This window comes from Cryptococcus neoformans (assembly GCF_000091045.1).
Source record: "Cryptococcus neoformans var. neoformans JEC21 chromosome 5 sequence".
In the NCBI taxonomy this organism is placed as follows: Eukaryota; Fungi; Basidiomycota; class Tremellomycetes; order Tremellales; family Cryptococcaceae; genus Cryptococcus; species Cryptococcus deneoformans.
Window position 1 is genome coordinate 338,030 of NC_006687.1, and position 19,471 is coordinate 357,500.

Sequence of the window (19,471 nt, forward strand, 5' to 3'; positions counted from 1 at the left end):
GGTGAGATTACAGTCCCTGAATAGGATCGCCGTGAGCATCGGTGACAACCCCTGCCAAATCCTCATAATACTGATAAGTCGACTTTTGTTTTGCTCAATTCATCTATAGCACGGCCAATGTCCCTCCTCGCCGAGTCTCTCGCAGGGGCGAAATATATGGTAGCCACCAACGACGATCGCGAATCGTCAACTAATGGTGCCGCCGAGGTGGGTTGCCTTCTCTTCGGGACATCGACAACTCCTCAGTGTGCTATGTTGGGGAGAAGTTTTGACTGATTTTCGACGCGTCGTTTCTAACAGTTCCTGCGAAGAAAAAGATGGCCAGAGATATTACTGAAAGAGCTCGTGGGCTCTGCAGTATTTTGCCTCAAACCAACGCTCATCCTTGGTAGCCGGCAATATCAGAACGGCGAAGCTTGGAGTTGGAAGGTCCGTCTTCATTCTTACAAGTTGACCTGAACGTCTTGGGCTCTTACGACGAACCAAATAGATAATCTACAGCTCACCGTCAGTGTACGAGATGCTGGGTCAAAGGCCAGCCGATTTGGAAGGGAGGGATTTCTTTGATCTTGTCCTTGGTAAGCGCTCTGAACCTTCTTTTTTTCCTTCCCGCTGACGTGTAGCACGAAAGTTGACGACCGTCCTCAACTGCAATCATTCTTCAATAGTCTACTCGCACCTCCGCTTCTCAATGTCGAGCCAACTCTTCTTTCCTCTGAAGGGCCCGATACACTTGGCGGAAGTCGGACAACATACATCAGGATGCTCTCTGCGGCGCCTGGGCCCTCAAGATCAGATTCGAGTTCCAGGTCTAGCAGTGGACAACGCTCCCTCCCTCAATCCAATTATGGCACCCCTGTAGGGCGGATATTAGGACCGGTCGTATGGGAGATCAGGGCCCATGCGACCGGTATCGGGGAAGACCTGGGTGAAGCAGCGGGAAATGGGGAAACTTTGCGGATGGCGGCAGATGGTACCGTCGTCTCTGCTATTAGAGAAGGCGATGGCAAACATAAAGCCATCTGGCTCATGGCCCGGCAAGTGGGCGAGGGGATGAATGAAGATCAAAAATCACTCGAGGCGTTTCTGGAAGTGAAGCTGGAGAATGAGCGATTATTAGCAGAATTACAAGAACTGGAAGAAGAAGTAGGAATGACAGTTGAAGATTCTATAAACAACAATCAGTCTGCATCAACGCCATCGTCTCATTCATCGACAGATACTCCACCGGGTGGAGACAAGAATAAGAACAAAGCTGGACGCCCCCCGAAAACGAACACTCAAGTTTCTGCTTCGGGGCACAAGAGACAAAAGTCTGGCACCGGGGGCCCGGCAGGAGCTTCAGAGGGAGAGACAATGCATGTTTGCGTTACGTGCGGAAGAACGGATAGTCCAGAATGGAGAAAGGGTCCTTTGGGTCCAAAAACGCTTTGCAACGTAAGTCTTATTCAATACCAATTGCGTTTGCAGTTCATTTATGTCAATGTTTGAAGGCCTGTGGACTAAGATGGGCAAAACGAAATTCAACTCACATTCCCAAAAAAGATAAGCAATCTTGAGAGTAGTATGTTCGGTTGATCGCTGGGCTACGGTTTGCATAAGAATTCTGATCCACTGGAAAGGACAGAAAGGTTGTAAATTTAGAGGGCTTATAGTGCATAGATGCCTTTATTTGTACAGTACGAGGGTAGTCTCTCATTCATCCATGCATGGTTTGCTGAAAAGTAGGCGATTTTGGAACGACCTTTAATAATGGCCGGTGGAACCATGGTGCCGGGCTCCAAGGATTGCAAAAGAAGAAAAAACCCTTTTTCCACGCAGCAACAGCCTGTCATGAAACCTCTGCACCTCAGCTTCTTCAGAACGGTCGATGATAAAAACGATGGTTCCTTCTTTTCCCTTTCATTTGAGATGCATTTAGCTTCATCATTTTTTTCAGTAGCATTCCTGATCAGATCAGAGCACGTAGAATTCTATGGACTTTTGTGGATGGATGCTGCGAGCAATCCCCCTTTACTTAGACCCTTGCCGGCTCGTCCTCGGAGTCTTTCCGTTCGGCATCTGTCAACGTCGTCGTGGACGCAAACAAAGGAAAATAAGAAAGTGGAGGTATTAGCATCATGTTATTACATAATGCAAACATTTGTTTGTTGTCGGATAACGCCGCAACCGAGTGGGTGGTGGTTGCCGGTGGCCTCACTCTTTCTTGGTCGCGGCTGTGTTGTGTGTCAGCAGGGGCGGGTACGCTTATTTCATTTCGGCCTTCCTAAAGCGGGTCAACTTGTTCTCGTTATCTGATAATCCCCAAACTTTCCACATCAGCACCTTAGAGCATTTCGCTACCAGTGTATTTGACACTACCCATAATGGCTGCTGTAAGCCCTTCTTTTCCGTCTTGTCGAGTTTGTTGATCAGCTGCTAATGACTGAATAGCCTGGAACCATCATCACTTCTACCCCCGGCGCTGTTCCTGCGGGTCCCGCTTACCAATACAGCGTCAAGATGACTTGTACTGGATGCTCCGGTGCCATCAACAGGGTCTTGGGGAAAAATATTACTGCTCGTGAGTTGGAATCCGTCGAGCTGCGGGTGCTGGATTGAAACAGCCCAGTTAGATTATGCGCGGGGCTGACATATTCCCACCATTGATCTGATAGCCAATGCCTACCATATTTCCCTTCCCAAGCAGCTTGTTCTCGTCTGGGGTCCTTCATTACCTCCTTTTGAGACTGTCACAGAGAAGATTGCCAAGACGGGGAAGACCATTAACGCCAAGGAGGTCATTGAGGACGCTAGCACGTTGCCCCCGCTCGAGGCTGCTGCCTAGGGTGGCTTGTGCGCGGAACGAATATGCATGTGTGTACAATACAACATGACCGAAAATCTGTACTATGAGACATCTAGTAGTATGGAGACAATTTCCTGAAACTTCCGTTCATTTCTACTCATACCCTCAATCGAGACCATGGTTGGCCTTTTCTTTTTCCCACTCTTCTTCCTTTACGATCTGACTCTTTCTCCATTCATGGACTCCCACCTGCTCCTGACTTATAATCTCACGCTCTTCCTTCTCCAGTAATCTTTCTTCGTCGACTTCTTCGGCAGAAAGACCCACACCTTCTCCAGATGCCACCACTTCAAACTCTCCTTGCAAAGCTGCACCTCCGCGACTAAGGATGGTAGGGTCATCAACAGCCTCAGTCATGGCCTTGACGACATTAACGTCGTTGGCGTCAGAGAAATCGGTGGCTGCAGAAGACGGCGAAGATGCGATCGAAACAGAGCTAGACGTGTCTGCGTCGTCCCCGCAGCCGCAGTCATATGTTTCGTCTAACGTGAGACAGTCAAACTCCGGCTTGCCTAAACGAGCATTTACTTGATTATGCACATGACAAAGCCAGAGACTAGCAGACTTTCTGGAAGACGTCTGCGAGGGAATTAGCTCGGGCCGGGAAGAATCGGTTGCATTGAGTGCCACTGAGATGTACACTTACTTGAGGGGGATATTCTTTCAATAGCTTTTGGAACTCTTGAGCACATTCTCCACAAGGATAAAGACGAGAGAAAAGATGAAAGTAGGATTTAAGGGCTAGACGATCGTCTTCAGTCGGTTCCTAGACTACAGTTAGCTTGAGGGTCTGTGCGGTCGCGCTGGGTACACTGAAGAGGGCTAGACTTACATCGGGATAGCGAAGTGTCATGAGGTGCAGCACTCTCCAGGCCGCTCTTCCCAGCTCAGCCCTGCTTATCGGTCAGTATGGATACTGGCAGGACGTAGATGGGATACATACTTGGCAGTGGCATTTCCCAGCTTGGGCATGATCACGCCGCCGTGAATCACGTCATCATCCATAGCCACACTCGCATCTTTTTGAGTCAATAGTTCCTCTCCCCATGCCCGCCCCTCTTCATGCTCATATCTTGCGAAATCCGGCTTCACCGGTTCTCGCCAATGTTCGCTATCTATTCCTCCTGCTTGCCATTCTCCTGGAGCGGGTAGGCGCTCTTCGGACGGATAGAGAAGGTAGAGGGTCGGCACTATTACGATAAAAGCACAGAGGAGGGCAAGACGCAGTATTCGAGGGATATGAACCAGAGGACCAAGCATCTCTAAGGTCCTGTGGAAGAAGGAATTGTCTGGTAAATCACTACCGGAATAAAATACAGGTTTTTACCGTGATTAATGAAGAGATCTTGGTACCTTATTTGAGTGATGGAAGTGACAAAGGGGAAGGCGGGGAGATAAAGCACCACCTGATATGGGTAACAAAGAAAAAGAGTGTACGTCGGACGAAACTGAGCTGCTGAAAGAAACGTGAACCACGGTGCGTTCCTGATGGCGCCCGCTGCCGCCTCTGAACTTCTGGCGGGGAATGAATCAAGGAGGAGGCCGGAAGACAGAAGCGAAAAAAAAAGAAAAAAAAACCCGGAAATTGAAAATCATTTTTCGACAAGAGCTCGGTCGTGACTGGGGTTTGGCTTCTCTATTGAGGCATGTATACATGGTGCCGGACAGAGGGCAGAGTAATGACACATACGCGCAATGATGTTATACTTACAATAATGTTATATTTACATGCAGGGATGGTCTGTCACTACGCACGGTCTTCAGTCGCGTCGAGCGATCAGGCGGGCACACGTAACGCTCCATATGCTTTTGTTGTTCCTTTGCCATTTAGACAATCGCATTATAGACATCACTTCCCATTAATAACATTACAATTATATTATTCTCTCTCCCCAACGCCCCGCCTCTCCCGTCTCCACCGCCCCGATAATCTCATCTCCTCTCTTCTATCGAAAGTCAGCGCGTCGAGCTACTCTGGCAAGTTCTCCACACGTTCGTCCCATCTCTAGCAACTAATAATATCTTCCACCACCTAGTATCTATCTAATTCCTCCTCATAGTAGCCATGGTTCCCCAACCAGAACCCGTCTTCTCAACATCATCCAGCCCGGAATCGTCAAATCTACCAAGCTCAGACTCTCATCCTTCGGTCTATTCGCTGCAAAGCCATTATACGGAGACCGGCGAGGGCACAGAGGTCAGCGATGGTGATTCCCCACCGGCTGAAAATTTGAGTAACGAGGAGGAAAAAGGGAACAACAGCATCGGTGGAAAAAAAGCGCCTGAAATCTTCGTTGATGAAGGTGAAGATGAAGTTGAGACAGGAACTCTTCAAGATGAATATCGGGCAAAACCGTCTTATCCACCACCAAAAAAACCATTAACTCCCTACCAGCTAGCCCGAATAGCCGGCACGTTTGGTATCGTTGTTCCCAGTCTTCCCCATCCACCGCCGACTCCAGTGTCCTCAGCTCCTTGCGAAGTCTCGTTGTCGCCATCAACATCTCAAATAGAAAGACAATCTCCTTTGCGGTCATCTTATCACGCACAGCGCCATTCGCCTTTTCTACTATCGGTCATACCACCTTTAATGCTTCTACCAACCGCGGCTGTTGCACTTACTCCCCTAGAAATTAGAAAACGAGAGAGAAAATGGCGTAGAGGCACTTTAATGCCCCTCCAACCTACATTGGGTGGGATGTTGCTGTGTATCGCGCGAGAATATGGTCTGCCATCAACAAGCGGAATTCACGTATATCTCGTCCTCAACTCTCTTGGCTCCCTACCCAGAAGCTCCGATCCTCCTACTTTTTCGGACAGGGGAGAGGAGAGCGACGACGAGCCCGATGGCCCTCGTGTATCGAGTCAAACTTGGTCAACCCTCTTCTCAACCTACCTAGTCCAAAGTTCTGCCGCTAGTAACACTTCACGTGCGCCTACGCCTTACCAAACGCCTGTCAAGAATGGAGAAAGGGAAGTGCCATTCTTTACTAGTCCCCTTGGCCAGCGTGGAAATTTTGCAAAAGCTGCGCCGAAAGGACATAAACAAAGCTTGTCGTTGTCTACTCTTGCTCCTGTCTCTCATAAAACGGGTCATTCCATGGACTCTACCGTCACAGACATCCCCCTTGCATCAACACCCCTCATGCCTCTCACCCCATCCACACCATCAATGTCACCCTTCACAAACCCGATCGTTGGCACCATAGAGTTTGACATTGATCTCGAAGAAGCTACATGGTACGAATCATGGAAAAAGAAGGGCGGCGGTAGAAGATGGAAGAAATCTTTGAGGGAAGAGGAGGCACTCGAGAGTGGGAAGAAGGAGCTGGGTTTAGTCAAAAAAATGGAGGCAACTGAGAACGAGCAGGAACAAAAACCACAATTCCTCAAAGAGTTGGAAGCCGCAAGAGTTCCTAGTCCTGCTCCCTCAAATGAGCCTGTTTCTGAGTACATGTTCCTTGAGGAGGACGAGTCGCAAAGTACAAGTACTGGTCAAGAGTCAGATACCGTACTCGAACACGACGCAGAGATCTCAAATGTGGTCAAATTACTCGATGCGCAAGGGGTCAAACGTGAAGACCTTTTGCAGAGCCCTATCCAGCTGGGTTGGAGCAATGAGCGCAGTCCGGACATTGGGCCGAGTCCTGTTGTAAGAAGAGTCCAGGAGGTTTTGGATAAGAGGTGGAGTGGATTAGTCATGTCAGAACAGCTCGATGATCTTGAAAAGAGTAAGAGCAAAGCTCTCCTTAGATTTTTTAAAACAATGCTAATTTGTGACAGTTATGAGACGACTTTCTCCTCGGGAGATCCACTTGACGTCACCACGATATATGACGCCTCGTACCGCCCAAAGAATCGCTAGTCACGACATTAATGAAGATCTTCCCAAGATGTCAAACGCAAGGGATTTGGGTCGAAGTCCATTAGCACCTGTGGCAGAGTTGCGAACACCCAGCATGGACGTTAATTCAGATTCCGGGTCCGATTATGGAGATGAGGAGACCCATGAGACGTATGAGACACGCGAAAGTATGTCATCACGAGATGAAGAAATGGAAGACGGGCGACCTACGCCCCAAAACCGTCAAGACGCTTGGCCCACGTTGCCCCGCCATTCCCCCGCCTCGCTTAACGATTCTAATCTTTCTTCATTTTTCCATCACCCCAACTTCTCTGCACCTCGTACCAATCAGTCGCCCTCCTCGGAGACTCTTAAGCGTATGGAGGAAGCCAACGAACCTTCCAAGCCAGCCGAAAGTCGAGAATGGGTTCCTCGCCGTCCCGCTCGACCACCTAGCCCAAGGCTTGAGCAGAATGGAACTCTGTCTCACGCTTTGCCGGACGAGTATGTTGATATTCTCAAATCTCCTCGCTCACCCCCACCAACTGGCCGGGCAAGCCCTTCGACAAGATCGTTTATGTCTCCAGGCCAAGAAGATGGGAGGAAGAGGAGTGGGGTTGGTGCGCTGAAGGGTTTGAGGCACCAGATGAGTGCTGTAAATCTCAAATGGCGATCCGAATCCAGCCAAGGTCAAATGACATCGCCCGCTGCGCCCAGCGGTGCTGGTTTGACTTCGCCTGCCGAGTTTGGTATCCTTTCTGAAGATGCTGATCATCTTTCACCTGAAAATGAATCACGCTCGTCCAGCCTTCCATTACCACCCAAGGTGGCCAGTAAATTCGCCAGCCGTATCCTCCACCCTACCTTTGCCTTCCGTCGCAACGAAGATTCCTCCTCGTCCAAGCCTGGGCATGGTAGACGCCATCCATCGCATGACGGGCCGATTCAAATATCGGAAATTTCAAGCCCGATTCCGTCAACATTCAGACATACCAGGAGCGGATCGTTGGCATCAACACTGCCCGAGAGCGCAATATTACCGTCGCATTCTATACAGGCCGTCCATTCAAGGCAGGGCTCCTTGCCTCACGCTACCCCTCGTCAACCGTCACACTTTCCTCATCAACCTCAAACACCCACTACCCCAGCTAGCCCCGCCAGCCCACGTAGTGTGAGAAGAAAGCCTGTCCCCAGCATGAGCAATAGCGGAAGTACTACGAAAGATGCTACTTTGAGTGTGAATATGGGCGGTCCAGGAGAAGGAATAAAAAGCAGTCTGAGTTTGGGAAGTGTAGCCAGTTTTGTTTTAGAGGATCCGCCCAAGGGAAAGAGAGGATTAGGCTTGGCAATGTAAACCCGGATTAAGGGAGGTGGGGGCAAGTGGAACGGATAGATGGAGGCGGATCTTGAAACTGTAACCTTTTGTATTGGACATAATCATACCCTGTACATTTTATACCCCTTAGCATCTAGTTTTGGTACTTATTCATAGTATGAGTTGCGGTTGGCAAGCCAAGGTCTTAGACATGTACCCACGTGTTTTACCATACAACTATTGCTTGCTGTCTATTATCTATACATCTAACGTCTATCGTGATCTGTTAATCTCATGGGGATAGAAGAGCTTGATTGTGTTTTGCCATATTTGCTCGGCCAACTCCTCTATGGGTATTCCTTTGACAGAGGCAACAACATGGGCAATTATGCCAATCTTATTGCTGCAATCAGCATCTTGTATGGCTGATTCGTAATCAGATATCCTTACCTCGGCAGGTTCCATTCTTCCCTTTACACCCAACCCCTCCTTCCACTTATCAGCTTTGCTGACTTTTTGAACAGCTAGATGGGAGTCTTTGGGAGGGACGTAGGCGGCAGAAGCGTGAGATGCTGTGGGAGTGCACCAGGGAGCATCTGATAACGTCATGCAAATGAGCCTCGATCTTAGTGCAGCCAAGATTCAATCACCCACCGGTCTCCAATAGAAGCCTGTCAAGAGGTATTTGCTTGATGACTTCGAGATTGTCAGCCGTCTTGAGAGAGCAGCCATTCACGCCAATGTGAAGGCCCATGTTCACCTAATGCCCATACCATGAGCTCATGTCTATTGATAAAGGGCAATGTACTGACCAGCTCCGTCATCTCCTCCGCAGTCCCCGTAAAACTATGGGCGACACCTCCTCCCCATTCGGTGGTCCAGCCAATCTCCTTCATTATCCTCATGAGATCAGTATGTGACCCACTTGTTCGAGAGTGCAGAAAGAGAGGGAGTCGATACTTCTTTTGGAGAAGGAGGAGTTCTGGAAGATGGGCAAGCTGAGTTTTTTGAGGGGAATAGTGAAGCCTGTCGTAATCTGCGATTATCTCAGTCAGTGCTTAATTGGGAGCTCAGAGGAGGTAAACATACCTAGACCTATTTCACCAATAGATATAATTCTTTTGGAACCTCCTTCGCCAAGGTCTTGATCGATGAGATCGGTCAACTCCTTGAGATATCCTTCAGCACCACAAGGGTGCTTATCCATTTCGCAGGTCGAAGTTGGGTGAACACCGGCAGAGCACTGCAGATCTGTATGCTGATATTTATATTTCTGTAATGCGTTAAAATGTTCAGATGACTCACCAAACTCCTTAGCCATCTCCAATGCATCTTTGGACTCCTTCAAGCTCGTGCCGGTAATTAGAATCTTTTCAACGCCCTTGGCCTTAGCTCTCTCGATAACGGCCTTAACATCGGCTTCATGTTTCTTTCGTCCGCCATATTTGCCTTGAAACATGGGATCCGTGAGATTCACTGCGATGTCTGCGGAAATCATCAAGGGTAAGCGCCACAGAAATACGAAGCGACGAAGGAATGCGAGACACCAACCCGCGAACCGCATCTTGGGCATCTGCCGGAGAATTCTGGTGGAAAAGTAAATGGCGAGTGCTGAATAAACGTTTTAATAGTGTCTATAGGCTATTATATGGATTTGTGGCTAGCAAAGTAAGTGACATAGACGTTTGGTACGTAGATGAGTATATCAATAGAATACGAAATGGCCGAAGTGGAGGTTGCTTTTCCGAGGAGTTGCTTCCGTTCATTGATTTGCCTGCGTACGATGAGCAGATGACTCTTCCGTCCCTACGGTACGTACACCTGCAGCATTTTGTCCTGTTCCCACAGTCTACAATGCCTGTCAAGACATGATTCGTGTCTCCTACCAGGTCACACCGCATCTCCAGAGTAATCTCTGTCATTCTCCACCTTCCATTCTGCGTTCCGTCGGTGTATCTTGATATCGTTCACAAAAAGGTTACACTCGCGCGGCATCAACATGTAACAACAAGGCTTCAAAAATCATTAATGAGTTCAGAAGAACGTAACTGTAGTCAAACCTTCAAGGCCAGCTCCGATTCCGACAAAAGATTCAATCCCCAGTGGCAGGCCGATCCATACTGGATATCCTTTCACCAATAATGACAAGCTTCGGTCCTTTGTCAGTCTCAAACGATTTAACTTTCTTTTCATGGATGTTACCATTCGGTCTTCGAAGCCAGTGCAACTATATAGACACTGCGGATGAAGAGTGAGGGATCTTTTGAATCCGACCTTTCTGTCTTTCCCTCATACCCCCCTCGCTATTTTGTTGTCACTCCAAATCTTTAGCCAGAAATCTAAAATGGGGCCTCATACATTGCCCGCCTGGCCTGTTATGGTAGATACAACATGCGTCGCCGTTGTACTCGCTACTGTACTCATCTCATCATTGCAAATCATCGTGACATGGATCAAGAGCAAGCGTGGCGGGCATATTCAGCTTTCTGAATCTTTTGAACCCAAGACCAAGAAGGAACTTTTCGAAACTAACTTATTATTTCATGTTGCCAGGGAAACGCCTGAAGATGGCGAACCGGTAGAGGTTGCTGGTTTTTGGAAAAGTGTGAGCCCTTCTAGACCATTTTCGGCGCTAAAACCCTGCCATCAGACTATCTTTGCCAAAGTTTCCCTTCTGTTGGTAACTCTCAGCAATCTTGCGATCCAAGCCGTAGATACAATCGTGACATCACCTTATCGCGGACAATCATGGCTCCCTCTTCTTACATTAATGACCGTAGCCTTGACCAATATCTATCTCGTTGCGCTCTCCACGCACTACCTATTTACTCGCAATCTCGCCAGACACGCTAGTCTGACTAAACACATTTGCACCATCTCTAGCATATTACTTTTTCATTGGTACTTTCAAACCCTGGGACAGTATCTTTGGCGAAGTATAAATGTAGATATTCCCTGGACCGGCTACGCTTCATTGGGATTGGCGTTCCTTCAAACCGTCATGTCAGGTCTCATCCCTGTTGGACCCAAGCTGTGGGTGGATATAACCGCTGTATACACTAAGGCAGTCCGTGCCAAAGTTGAGGACAATGCTGTCTTCACATTTGGTGGTAACCTTATTGAGGAGATTTCATGCTCAGTCTTCGGAAAGCTAATGTTTACATTTGTTTACCCGATGATTGTCAAGACTGCAAAGATGCACCAGGTTGACATCCAGGATCTCCCAGCCGTACAGGCTGAGATGAGAACGCAGAACATGTACCATGAGTTTATGGGCCCCAAAGCAACCGAGGATATCAGATGGAAAAGGCATCCAACGTTGTCGCTACTTTGGACAGTATGGCGGCCTCAGCGACGAGCGGTGGTCAAGGGTGAGTATTGCTGCAATGACCTTGTTGCGTTGTTTTTGGTGATTTGACTCTCCTTTAGCCCTCATCTTCATGTTCGCTCTCTGTCCTCTCTGGTATCTTCCCCACATTTGCCTTCAGCAGATTCTTGGTATCCTCGACGACCACACTGCCGTCCGGTTGAGCGCTGTAGCATTTGCTGCTCTCATGATTCTTGCTAAAGTTGGCAACACGATCATTTCTATGCAGCAATACAATATGTGAATCCCAAGGTTAGGAATAGACATGGCATGTCGCTAACCAGATGCAGTACCATGTCATATGTCGGACCTCGAATCAATGCCCATACGTCATTCCTTCTTTACCAGTCAGTGGGCTCTCGATATCCGTCATTCAATGCTAACAAGAGTGTTCAGGAAACTCCTTACTCGCAAGCTCTTTGCCATTCCGGAAAATAAGGAAGGCGATAAAGCTGTTCATACTAAGGCCGATATTCTCAATCTCATCTCTTCTGACGCTTCTTCTGTGCAACGTGTCGGCTGGACGTTCACCAACCTTTTTCGATCAGCACTTGAGATGGCCCTTGGATGCTCCTATGTATGGATTCTTCTCGGTCCCTCTGGTCTGTGGGGTCTTTCTACCCTCATCCTTACCTGTCCTCCGGCGTACTTGTTAACAAAATGGGAATACTCTGTTTTTGAGAAGAGGCTTGCCATCAGGGATGAAAGGGTATCATTGATGCAGGAAGCCGTTCAGGCAATTTCGATGATCAAAATGATGGCAACAGAGAGGTTCTGGTATAGGAGGATCAATAGTGTGAGAGAAAGAGAATTCAAGAAATTGATTCAGGCCCAGGTCTTGGGCTACATCTCTGGTTTGCTTTAGTGAGCTAGTCACATTTTTCCATACTTTTGGTGACTAAAGTAGTTTCTAGTTCGGCTGCCCCTACTGTCATTGTCATTGTTGCGTTTGCTCACTATACACTTGTCGCTAAAAAGGAGCTTACAGCGACTATCGCATTTGTAAGTGACTTAGGCATGGCCCATGACGAAGTGGCTGATGGCTCTTCAGACTTCCATTGCCGTTTTCAATGAACTCCGCCCGGCTCTTCTCGATCTGCCTTCCAGCGTGGCTGAGCTCCTCCAAGAGATTCTTGGTGCTCGGCGTATCGCCAATTTCCTCACTACTGGAGACGTCGAGTATTTCAATGATACTTCTTTCAATTCCTCTGACATCACAACTCCGGAAGAAGGTCCTCTTTACATCGTTGGTACTGTCGCATGGGATGTACCAAAGATCTACGTTGCACCAGCTAGCAACCACAGCACCGACACGTCAAGTGATAGTTCGGAAAACAATAAGGTCGGCTTCAGGCTTATGGATCTTGACATCAAGTTTCCCAGAGGGAAGTTGACTCTTGTGGCTGGTAAATTTGGTTCGGGAAAGTCTCTTCTGTTGTTGGCTTTACTAGGAGAGGCAAGGTTGATTGAAGGCAAGATTTCGTATACGGTTTCTCCTATCATGGACCCTCAGATAATTGACAAGAACGACTGGAGTTTATTGAAGAACGGAGTGGCCTACGCTCCTCAGGTGAGTCGTTTGATACGCCTAGTAAATCCCAGGCAGCTAATTCTTTTCAGACACCTTGGCTTCTGAGCCAAAGCATTCGAGATAACATTCTTTTTGGCCTTCCTCTCGATATGGAGCGCTATCGTTCTGTCTGCTTTGCTACTGGTCTCCTGCCTGATCTTGAGCTCCTCGAGGATGCCGACCTCACTGAAATTGGCGAACGAGGCAAACTTCTCTCTGGTGGTCAAAAAGCTCGGGTCAGTTTGGCACGTGCGATTTATTCGAGGGCTTCAGTTCTTCTTCTGGATGATGTTATATCGGCCGTTGATGCTCAGACGAGTCAGCATATCATCACACATTGCTTCAATTCCTCCCTTATGAGTGATCGAACTGTCATCCTCGCTTCTCATGCTGTGGAGACTTTGGCGCCTTTGGCTACCCATGCAGTTTATCTGGATGATGGCAGATGTCTTTGGCAAGGTTGGGGGAGGCAGTTGCTTGAGACTGAGCACATGGCCCATTTGAAGACTGAGTCTAGATCGCCCAGTCGCTTGCCCAGCAGGTTGCCAAGTAGCGAAAACCTTAAGTCTGAAGCAAAGAGTGACAGGAAGGATAAAAAGAAAGGTGAAAAGCCTGTCTCACTCGACGTTCAGGCGATGAAAGAAAAGTTTGAAATTGGTGAGGCGATCCCAAAGACACCAAAACAGCTCGTAATTGAAGAAGAAAGGGCGGTGGGAGCTGTGGATCTAATTCACTGGAAAAACCTACTAAAGTTTAACGGTAATGGGGTATATTGGACGGTTGCCTTCACCCTCATGATGGCTGCTGTTCTGGCACCTGTTTGTGAGAGGATGGCTCTTTCGTGAGTTGGCCACCTCAAAAATCTTACGAACCAGTCTGACATTTTGACGGAAGACTTTGGACAAGCACAGAAGGCGAGAGATCAGTCGATCATAGCGTTGTGTTCTGGATTTCACTTTACGCCGCTGCACGTCCTCTTTTGATGGAATGTGGCTGGGTTCTGTGCTGATCGTTTTCATAGATTTCTCTCACACGTGTTTTCCTGGACACAGTCTACGGTTTATTCTGTTTCTGGGGTAGTATGCGAGCTATGAAAATTGCACGCCTCAATGATCTATTAACGAGATTTGCTAGTTTGCTGACTTCGGCACTGTAGATCCACGGTCAGATGCTCGAGTCGATGTTACATGCCAAGATGCTGTTCTTCACCAAGACTCGAGCAGGATCTATTATTCAGCGTTTCGGCAAAGATCTTGTTAGTTCTAATACGACTTAGGTAGGACCCAAACTAACCTATTTCTAGAACGACATCCTTGACTGTTCCAATTTGCTTACTGAAATGACTGGAGGGGGCATGAACAGTGATTTCCACCTATTTCGCCGTAGTCACGCTAATAGTCATTCGTAGTTATCATCAGTCTGATATCAGTATCCGTGTATGGCGGCTGGATATTCTGTGTAGTGACCATTCTATTGCTCGCCGCTGCTTGGACACCAGTAATCATGTTGAATTATGCACTGAGTGCTTTGCTGACCTGTCCTTTTAGGGGAAATGGTACCGGGCATCTTCTCGACAAGTCCGTCGACTTCAAGCTGTCCTTCCGGGCCCCATCAATGCGATTTACGGAGAGACTGTGGCTGGTACTACCGTTATTCGCGCTTTCGGTGCCCAGTCCGTTTTCATTGATGGTAAGTGCCTTGCAAAGCGCAATACATGTTCAGGTAGTCTCTGATTCGAAAACATTCTTAGATCTCTTGAGATGGACCAACATGAAGATCACAGCGACTATTTGGACTGTTGCTATCGCCCGATGGCTATTATGTGAGTAGCTTCGTTTCTGTCTTTCGGTATGTCACTAACCCAAGGTCCCATTATGCAGTGAGCTTGCAAGTCATGGATGTCATTGTCCGTATTACTGCTCTCACTCTTCTTCTTGCCCGAGCTTCCACTACAGGTGCTGTCGCTGGTTTCGTCCTTACTTTTGCTGGTTCCATCTCCACTTATGTTAATTGGATGCTTATTCACCTCCGCAACTTCGAGCTCAAGGGTGTCAGTCTCGAACGCACTTCGGAATACCGAACACTTTCACGAGAGGACGGTACGAAACTTCTTGCAGACGACACGCGGTATGCCACAGATGGACTAGAACTCGACGAAGAAGAAGATCAGCGTCTTGGCAGTTGGCCTGAGCATGGTGAACTCAAGGTTGAAGGCCTGTGTGCCCGATACGGCCCTGATATGCCTGAGATTCTCCATGATGTCACGTTCAGGGTGAAGGGTGGCGAAAGAATCGGGATTGTGGGCGCTACTGGAAGCGGAAAGTCAACCTTAGCGAAGGCGTTCTTTTCCTTTGTGGATGTGACGAAAGGCAAGATTGAAATTGATGGCCAAGGTCGGTTTGCTTTCAAGCGAATATCCCTTGTGCAAACTGACATGAACGTAGATATTTCCACAATTCCCCTAGGAGCGGTACGGTCTAAGTTGGGCATCATCGCTCAGGACCCTGTCCTTCTTTCAGGCTCTCTGAGGCTGAACCTCGATATAGAAGGCAAATACTCCGATGAGCAACTGTACACTGCGCTACGCCAAGTTCAGCTTCTCAAACGATCCGATTTCTGCCCCGATCTCCTCAGCAACGACCTTACATCTCTTACCATTGAGACAAGCTCGCACAAACAGCTACAGCAACAAGAAAATATCTTCTCCAATCTTGACTTTGAGGTGAAGGGCGGCGGAGAGAATTTATCAGCCGGTCAAAAGCAGCTTGTTGTGCTCGCCAGAGCGCTGCTGAAGAGACATCGCGTTTTGATTCTCGATGAAGCGACTGCCTCAATTGATTCGGCTACCGATGCTGAGATCAGTCGAGTTGTGCACGAAGAGTTTACCAACGCCACAGTTCTTATCATCGCCCACCGACTGCGGGTGAGTACGCTCTCTTTTTGAGAAATGATATCTTTCTAACCCATTTCTAGACTATTATTCCTTGCGCCAACATTCTGGTCATGGACAAGGGTCATCTAATTCAACATGGTTCTCCTCTCGAGCTCATTCACCGCAAGGGTCGGTTCCAAGACCTGTGCATGGCAGCTGGGGAAGAAGAGTACAGTCATCTTATCGGCCTGGCCGAGCAGCACGATCCGTTGAACAAGGACGAGCTTATAGGGTCGCCTTTTGTTCAGTGATAGCTCAAACGGCAGAGAGCATCTCTGTTACAATCATAATCACGTCGCATAATAGAAATAAGCATGTACATTGTATTGAAACTGTACAGATTGCTTGCTAGTTAGTACGATTTCATAGAGCTAGGGATATGATAACGGAATGTCAATGGAAGGATACAAACTTGTCCGTATCTAGTCCCTCTCCAGTCGTACTGGGCGTCGACCCAGAAGACAGAAAGACTGTGCTTGATCAGGGGCGTCGGCCGCTGCCAGCAAACAGCAAAAGGAAAACAGACAGGCCAGAGAACCATTGTACTTGATGTTTACTATTCCGTCGATATTTGAGGCGCCCTCGTCGTGAATATCGGTCAAGAAGACCTCGACGAGGTGCCGTATCATCGCGGGAAGATTGGTACAGGTTATGAACAGAGAGAAAGAAAAAAGATTGATCAGTGATGTATGTTAGCATCGGAAGACATTGTATACATGTCATTATAGACTGTTACCACCTGCTACTGGGTCCTTGTTGTAAGAAGCCTACGAGGTCCGGAGACAAAGAGCCAGTAGCGGCCGGAAGAATCTGTGAATATAAACTGGTTATCGTCTTATTCTGCATCCTTAAGACCTTGACTTACTTCCTGCGCTAATTCCTTTCCTCCACTGTCCCATGTTCCTGACAACACAGGTCGCAATATCTCCCCTACTAATCTCACCACAAGTCCTCTGACCTCTTGAGGAGCCTGTCTTTTCCACATAAGAATGTTCTTCAATAGCTTAATTCGACGATGGATGAAGCGACTCAATGCTGATCGAGATGCGGGATTGAATGCGGGTGGAGGGATGGCGTTGGAGGCAGTTACCGCTGCTATGGCTGAGGAGAGTTCGAGAAGATGGGAGTGGAACACTTCAAGTATGGCTTTCAAAAGCGTGACAAACTTGCGACTGTCTTTACCAGTTAAATCAGCCACCACGTCCGTCAAGTCGACCGCGCGCCTGGTCTGTGGTGCCGAGTACGGATCATAGGCACCAGCTTCAAAGATTTTGGTCAAAAGAGGAATAACAGCAGTCGATACCATGGACGCAACGAGGTCTCCTTCGGGACTGAGAGGCGGTTCCTCATCCATATCCTCATCTTCATCCGCGCGAGGTCGGCGAGGATGGCAGTAGTGATGAAGAGAGTGGAACCATCGAAAAGAATCGAGAAATGCAGATCCCTGTCAAAGCCGTAAATGGAGAATACAATTTGATAGCAAAAATTTAACTTACCCTCAGAGGCTCCCATCCCACCATTTCTCCCCTCGCCCAGAACTCCCAAGCCTGCACCAAGGCTAGACCGCCAAATGCATTTACATACTCTTCTTCATCCCTTTTTCTCCAACCACCAAACCTCTTTGCAAGGCCCATTTCTGGATCTCTGAAGTCTTCGGCCTTCACATCGTCCAACAAGGCATGAGTGCGATGTGCCAGGCGATTCTGAGCAGCAGCATAATCTTCAGCATCGGCATCTGCGAGAGTCGAATCCGTGGAATACCCTTCATCTTCCGCGGTAGGAGAGTTTGCCTTTCGCGCTATTCGTTTTGACCGACGTGACTCGCGTTGTTCTCGTCTAGCGCGTCTCACACCAGAGCTAGCTCCCATTTCTCTGGTGGCATCCTTAACACGACCAAGTTCGTCGATCTCTTGCTCCCCCTCTTTTGGCGCGGCTACGCCAATACAGAGAGCAAGATCGTCACTGTCGTCATCGGCTCGGCGCTTATTGGTCGACTGCGACCGTTCCTGAATGATATGCAAAGCGTCTGCCTCAATTTCCTCAAGTCTTGGGAACTACGCCGAGGTCAATAGCTATATTTTGCCAGTTATCAGACACAATGGAATCTCACCTTTTCCTCCAGAAAATTGCCCAGCATCTCCACCCATCGTCTGAATTCCTCCATATATTCGCGTTTCCCTTCCACCTTCTCCACTTCTATTCGCAGTTCCCTCTCTTGCTTCTCCAAATCGGCTAATTCCTGCACGACTACATCAAGGTTGTGGTCGTTATGGGACTTTGTTATTTCAAGATCGGAAAGAGCTTTGGTAAGGCGAGATTGAGCAGACAATACAGTTGGGAGTGGCCGAGAAAGAGGTACTAAAAAGTAATATTAGGACAAGGATGACAATCTTAGGATTATGCGCACTAGGTGCAGGTGTATAGCCCTTCTTGACGACTTTCTCGGGTTCCTTTTCTTCCCATAACCCTGACCGCTGTGCCTGTGCTCTCTCCCACTCCAAAGTTTCCTCGTCATCTTCATCCTCGGCCTCCCTGCCAAGGTGTCAGCTCTGCCAGTCCTCGATAATTATCGCGGCTCTCACCTGTCAGCTATAAGTTCACCAATCTCGCCTCGTAATCTTCTAGCGGCCGCCTTATTGGCAGTCTTCCCTAGGAATAATTTATCTTTGGCTCCAGTGTAGTCAGCCAAATCTAAAGTAAGGTTTCAGTGCGACGAGCCATGGTTAGAAACCCCAAAGCAAACTTACCTTCGTCGCCTTCACCTTCTTCGTCCTCTTCTCTCATTAATCTACTCTCAGGATGAGGCCCCTGTTGGGCATCGTAGATCGCAATTTTTCCACCGCCCGATCCCAAAGAGATATAGTCTTCTTCGTTCTCAGCGGATGCGGTTGCTGCCCCATTGCCTCCCATGCCCGCCTGGCGCTTCATCTTCGCCGCCGCGATGGTAGTAGCATCAGGGATTCCTGCCGTTGTGTCCTGCGCAAAACTTGAAGCATACTTTTCCCTCGCCAATCGACTGAGACCTGACGAGTCAACATCATCATTATCATCTTCGATGGTATCTGTCACACCACGAGGAGCGCGGGTTGGTGTCGCGGCCTTCAGCTCGGAAAGATATTCTCGAGAGTACACTCCAGAATTTTTCGTAGCACTCGGCGTTCCAATCGCCTCGGATGTACTAGGAGTGGGAGGAAGCTTTAGTTGTTGTGATAGAAGTGATTTCCTGGGCTTGAAGGCCACCCCTTCATCCTCATCTGCCGCTCCGCCGAAACTCAATGTGCTAGCCTTTTTTGACAACCTATCTTTTGTCTTTTCCTTCTTTAGCCCTTTCTTCCTCCCAAGAATATTCCCGCTACCTTCATTTGAATCTATTTCAATGGACTCGTCCGAATTTTGAGCATCACTGGCGGTGATAGAGGACTTGGCGAGAGGCGATGAGGTAGATGCAGGGTCGGGAATGTCGGAATCACGAGCACGGAGGGAAGGACGAGGCCTAGCTCTTTTGACGAACATATTTGAGTGACCTTCCCAAGGCGAATGTATGCTGGAAAATTCCCCAAGTGGATTGGAGGACAAGAATGAATGTACAAGTATA

General features: G+C 48.3%; 7 protein-coding genes across 7 annotated transcripts in view; 4 read left to right on the forward strand and 3 right to left on the reverse strand.

Annotated features, from left to right (window-relative positions):
• The first annotated feature begins 111 nt into the window (after positions 1–111).
• Positions 112–1,722, forward strand: CNE01220 (conserved hypothetical protein). Its single transcript, XM_570708.1, has 5 exons — positions 112–207; positions 301–429; positions 491–578; positions 632–1,437; positions 1,494–1,722. The coding sequence occupies exons 1-5, from the start codon at positions 118–120 to the stop codon at positions 1,557–1,559; spliced, it is 1,179 nt and encodes a 392-aa protein (XP_570708.1). The 5' UTR covers positions 112–117; the 3' UTR covers positions 1,560–1,722.
• A 491-nt stretch (positions 1,723–2,213) lies between these two features.
• CNE01230 (copper chaperone, putative) lies at positions 2,214–2,925 on the forward strand. The gene is made up of 3 exons (XM_571118.2): positions 2,214–2,375; positions 2,434–2,563; positions 2,658–2,925. The coding sequence occupies exons 1-3, from the start codon at positions 2,367–2,369 to the stop codon at positions 2,825–2,827; spliced, it is 309 nt and encodes a 102-aa protein (XP_571118.1). The 5' UTR covers positions 2,214–2,366; the 3' UTR covers positions 2,828–2,925.
• Positions 2,836–4,289, reverse strand: CNE01240 (thiol oxidase, putative). Its single transcript, XM_570710.2, has 4 exons — positions 3,792–4,289; positions 3,681–3,741; positions 3,495–3,614; positions 2,836–3,427 (listed from the first exon to the last, which is right to left on the reverse strand). Exons 1-4 carry the CDS (start codon positions 4,106–4,108, stop codon positions 2,954–2,956), a joined length of 972 nt encoding a protein of 323 aa, XP_570710.1. The 5' UTR covers positions 4,109–4,289; the 3' UTR covers positions 2,836–2,953.
• Positions 4,290–4,685: 396 nt separating this feature from the next.
• Positions 4,686–8,237, forward strand: CNE01250 (cytoplasm protein, putative). Its single transcript, XM_571120.2, has 3 exons — positions 4,686–4,825; positions 4,885–6,579; positions 6,632–8,237. The coding sequence occupies exons 2-3, from the start codon at positions 4,914–4,916 to the stop codon at positions 8,044–8,046; spliced, it is 3,081 nt and encodes a 1,026-aa protein (XP_571120.1). The 5' UTR covers positions 4,686–4,825; positions 4,885–4,913; the 3' UTR covers positions 8,047–8,237.
• On the reverse strand, positions 4,780–9,694 carry CNE01260 (cytoplasm protein, putative). The gene is made up of 7 exons (XM_024657176.1): positions 9,559–9,694; positions 9,313–9,492; positions 9,097–9,258; positions 8,820–9,043; positions 8,662–8,767; positions 8,458–8,603; positions 4,780–8,403 (listed from the first exon to the last, which is right to left on the reverse strand). Exons 1-7 carry the CDS (start codon positions 9,578–9,580, stop codon positions 8,281–8,283), a joined length of 963 nt encoding a protein of 320 aa, XP_024512818.1. The 5' UTR covers positions 9,581–9,694; the 3' UTR covers positions 4,780–8,280.
• A 127-nt stretch (positions 9,695–9,821) lies between these two features.
• On the forward strand, positions 9,822–16,525 carry CNE01270 (ABC transporter ABCC.6, putative). The gene is made up of 18 exons (XM_024657177.1): positions 9,822–10,612; positions 10,658–11,378; positions 11,437–11,614; positions 11,665–11,721; positions 11,771–12,238; positions 12,289–12,376; positions 12,426–12,944; positions 12,995–13,785; positions 13,839–13,911; positions 13,966–14,043; positions 14,101–14,199; positions 14,248–14,305; positions 14,353–14,441; positions 14,492–14,633; positions 14,695–14,766; positions 14,825–15,337; positions 15,389–15,867; positions 15,918–16,525. Exons 1-18 carry the CDS (start codon positions 10,352–10,354, stop codon positions 16,125–16,127), a joined length of 4,896 nt encoding a protein of 1,631 aa, XP_024512819.1. The 5' UTR covers positions 9,822–10,351; the 3' UTR covers positions 16,128–16,525.
• Positions 16,171–19,471, reverse strand: part of CNE01280 (hypothetical protein) — a 3,313-nt gene continuing 12 nt past the window's right edge. The window contains exons 1-7 of the mRNA XM_570714.2: positions 18,624–19,471; positions 18,459–18,567; positions 18,284–18,408; positions 17,987–18,234; positions 17,373–17,930; positions 16,742–17,320; positions 16,171–16,686 (exon numbers count right to left, since the gene is read on the reverse strand). The exon at positions 18,624–19,471 is cut by the window's right edge and continues 12 nt beyond it. Of these exons, the coding sequence (XP_570714.1) occupies positions 16,609–16,686; positions 16,742–17,320; positions 17,373–17,930; positions 17,987–18,234; positions 18,284–18,408; positions 18,459–18,567; positions 18,624–19,389 (2,463 nt within the window). The 5' untranslated portion in view covers positions 19,390–19,471 and the 3' untranslated portion in view covers positions 16,171–16,608. The remainder of the gene's footprint in view (positions 16,687–16,741; positions 17,321–17,372; positions 17,931–17,986; positions 18,235–18,283; positions 18,409–18,458; positions 18,568–18,623) is intronic.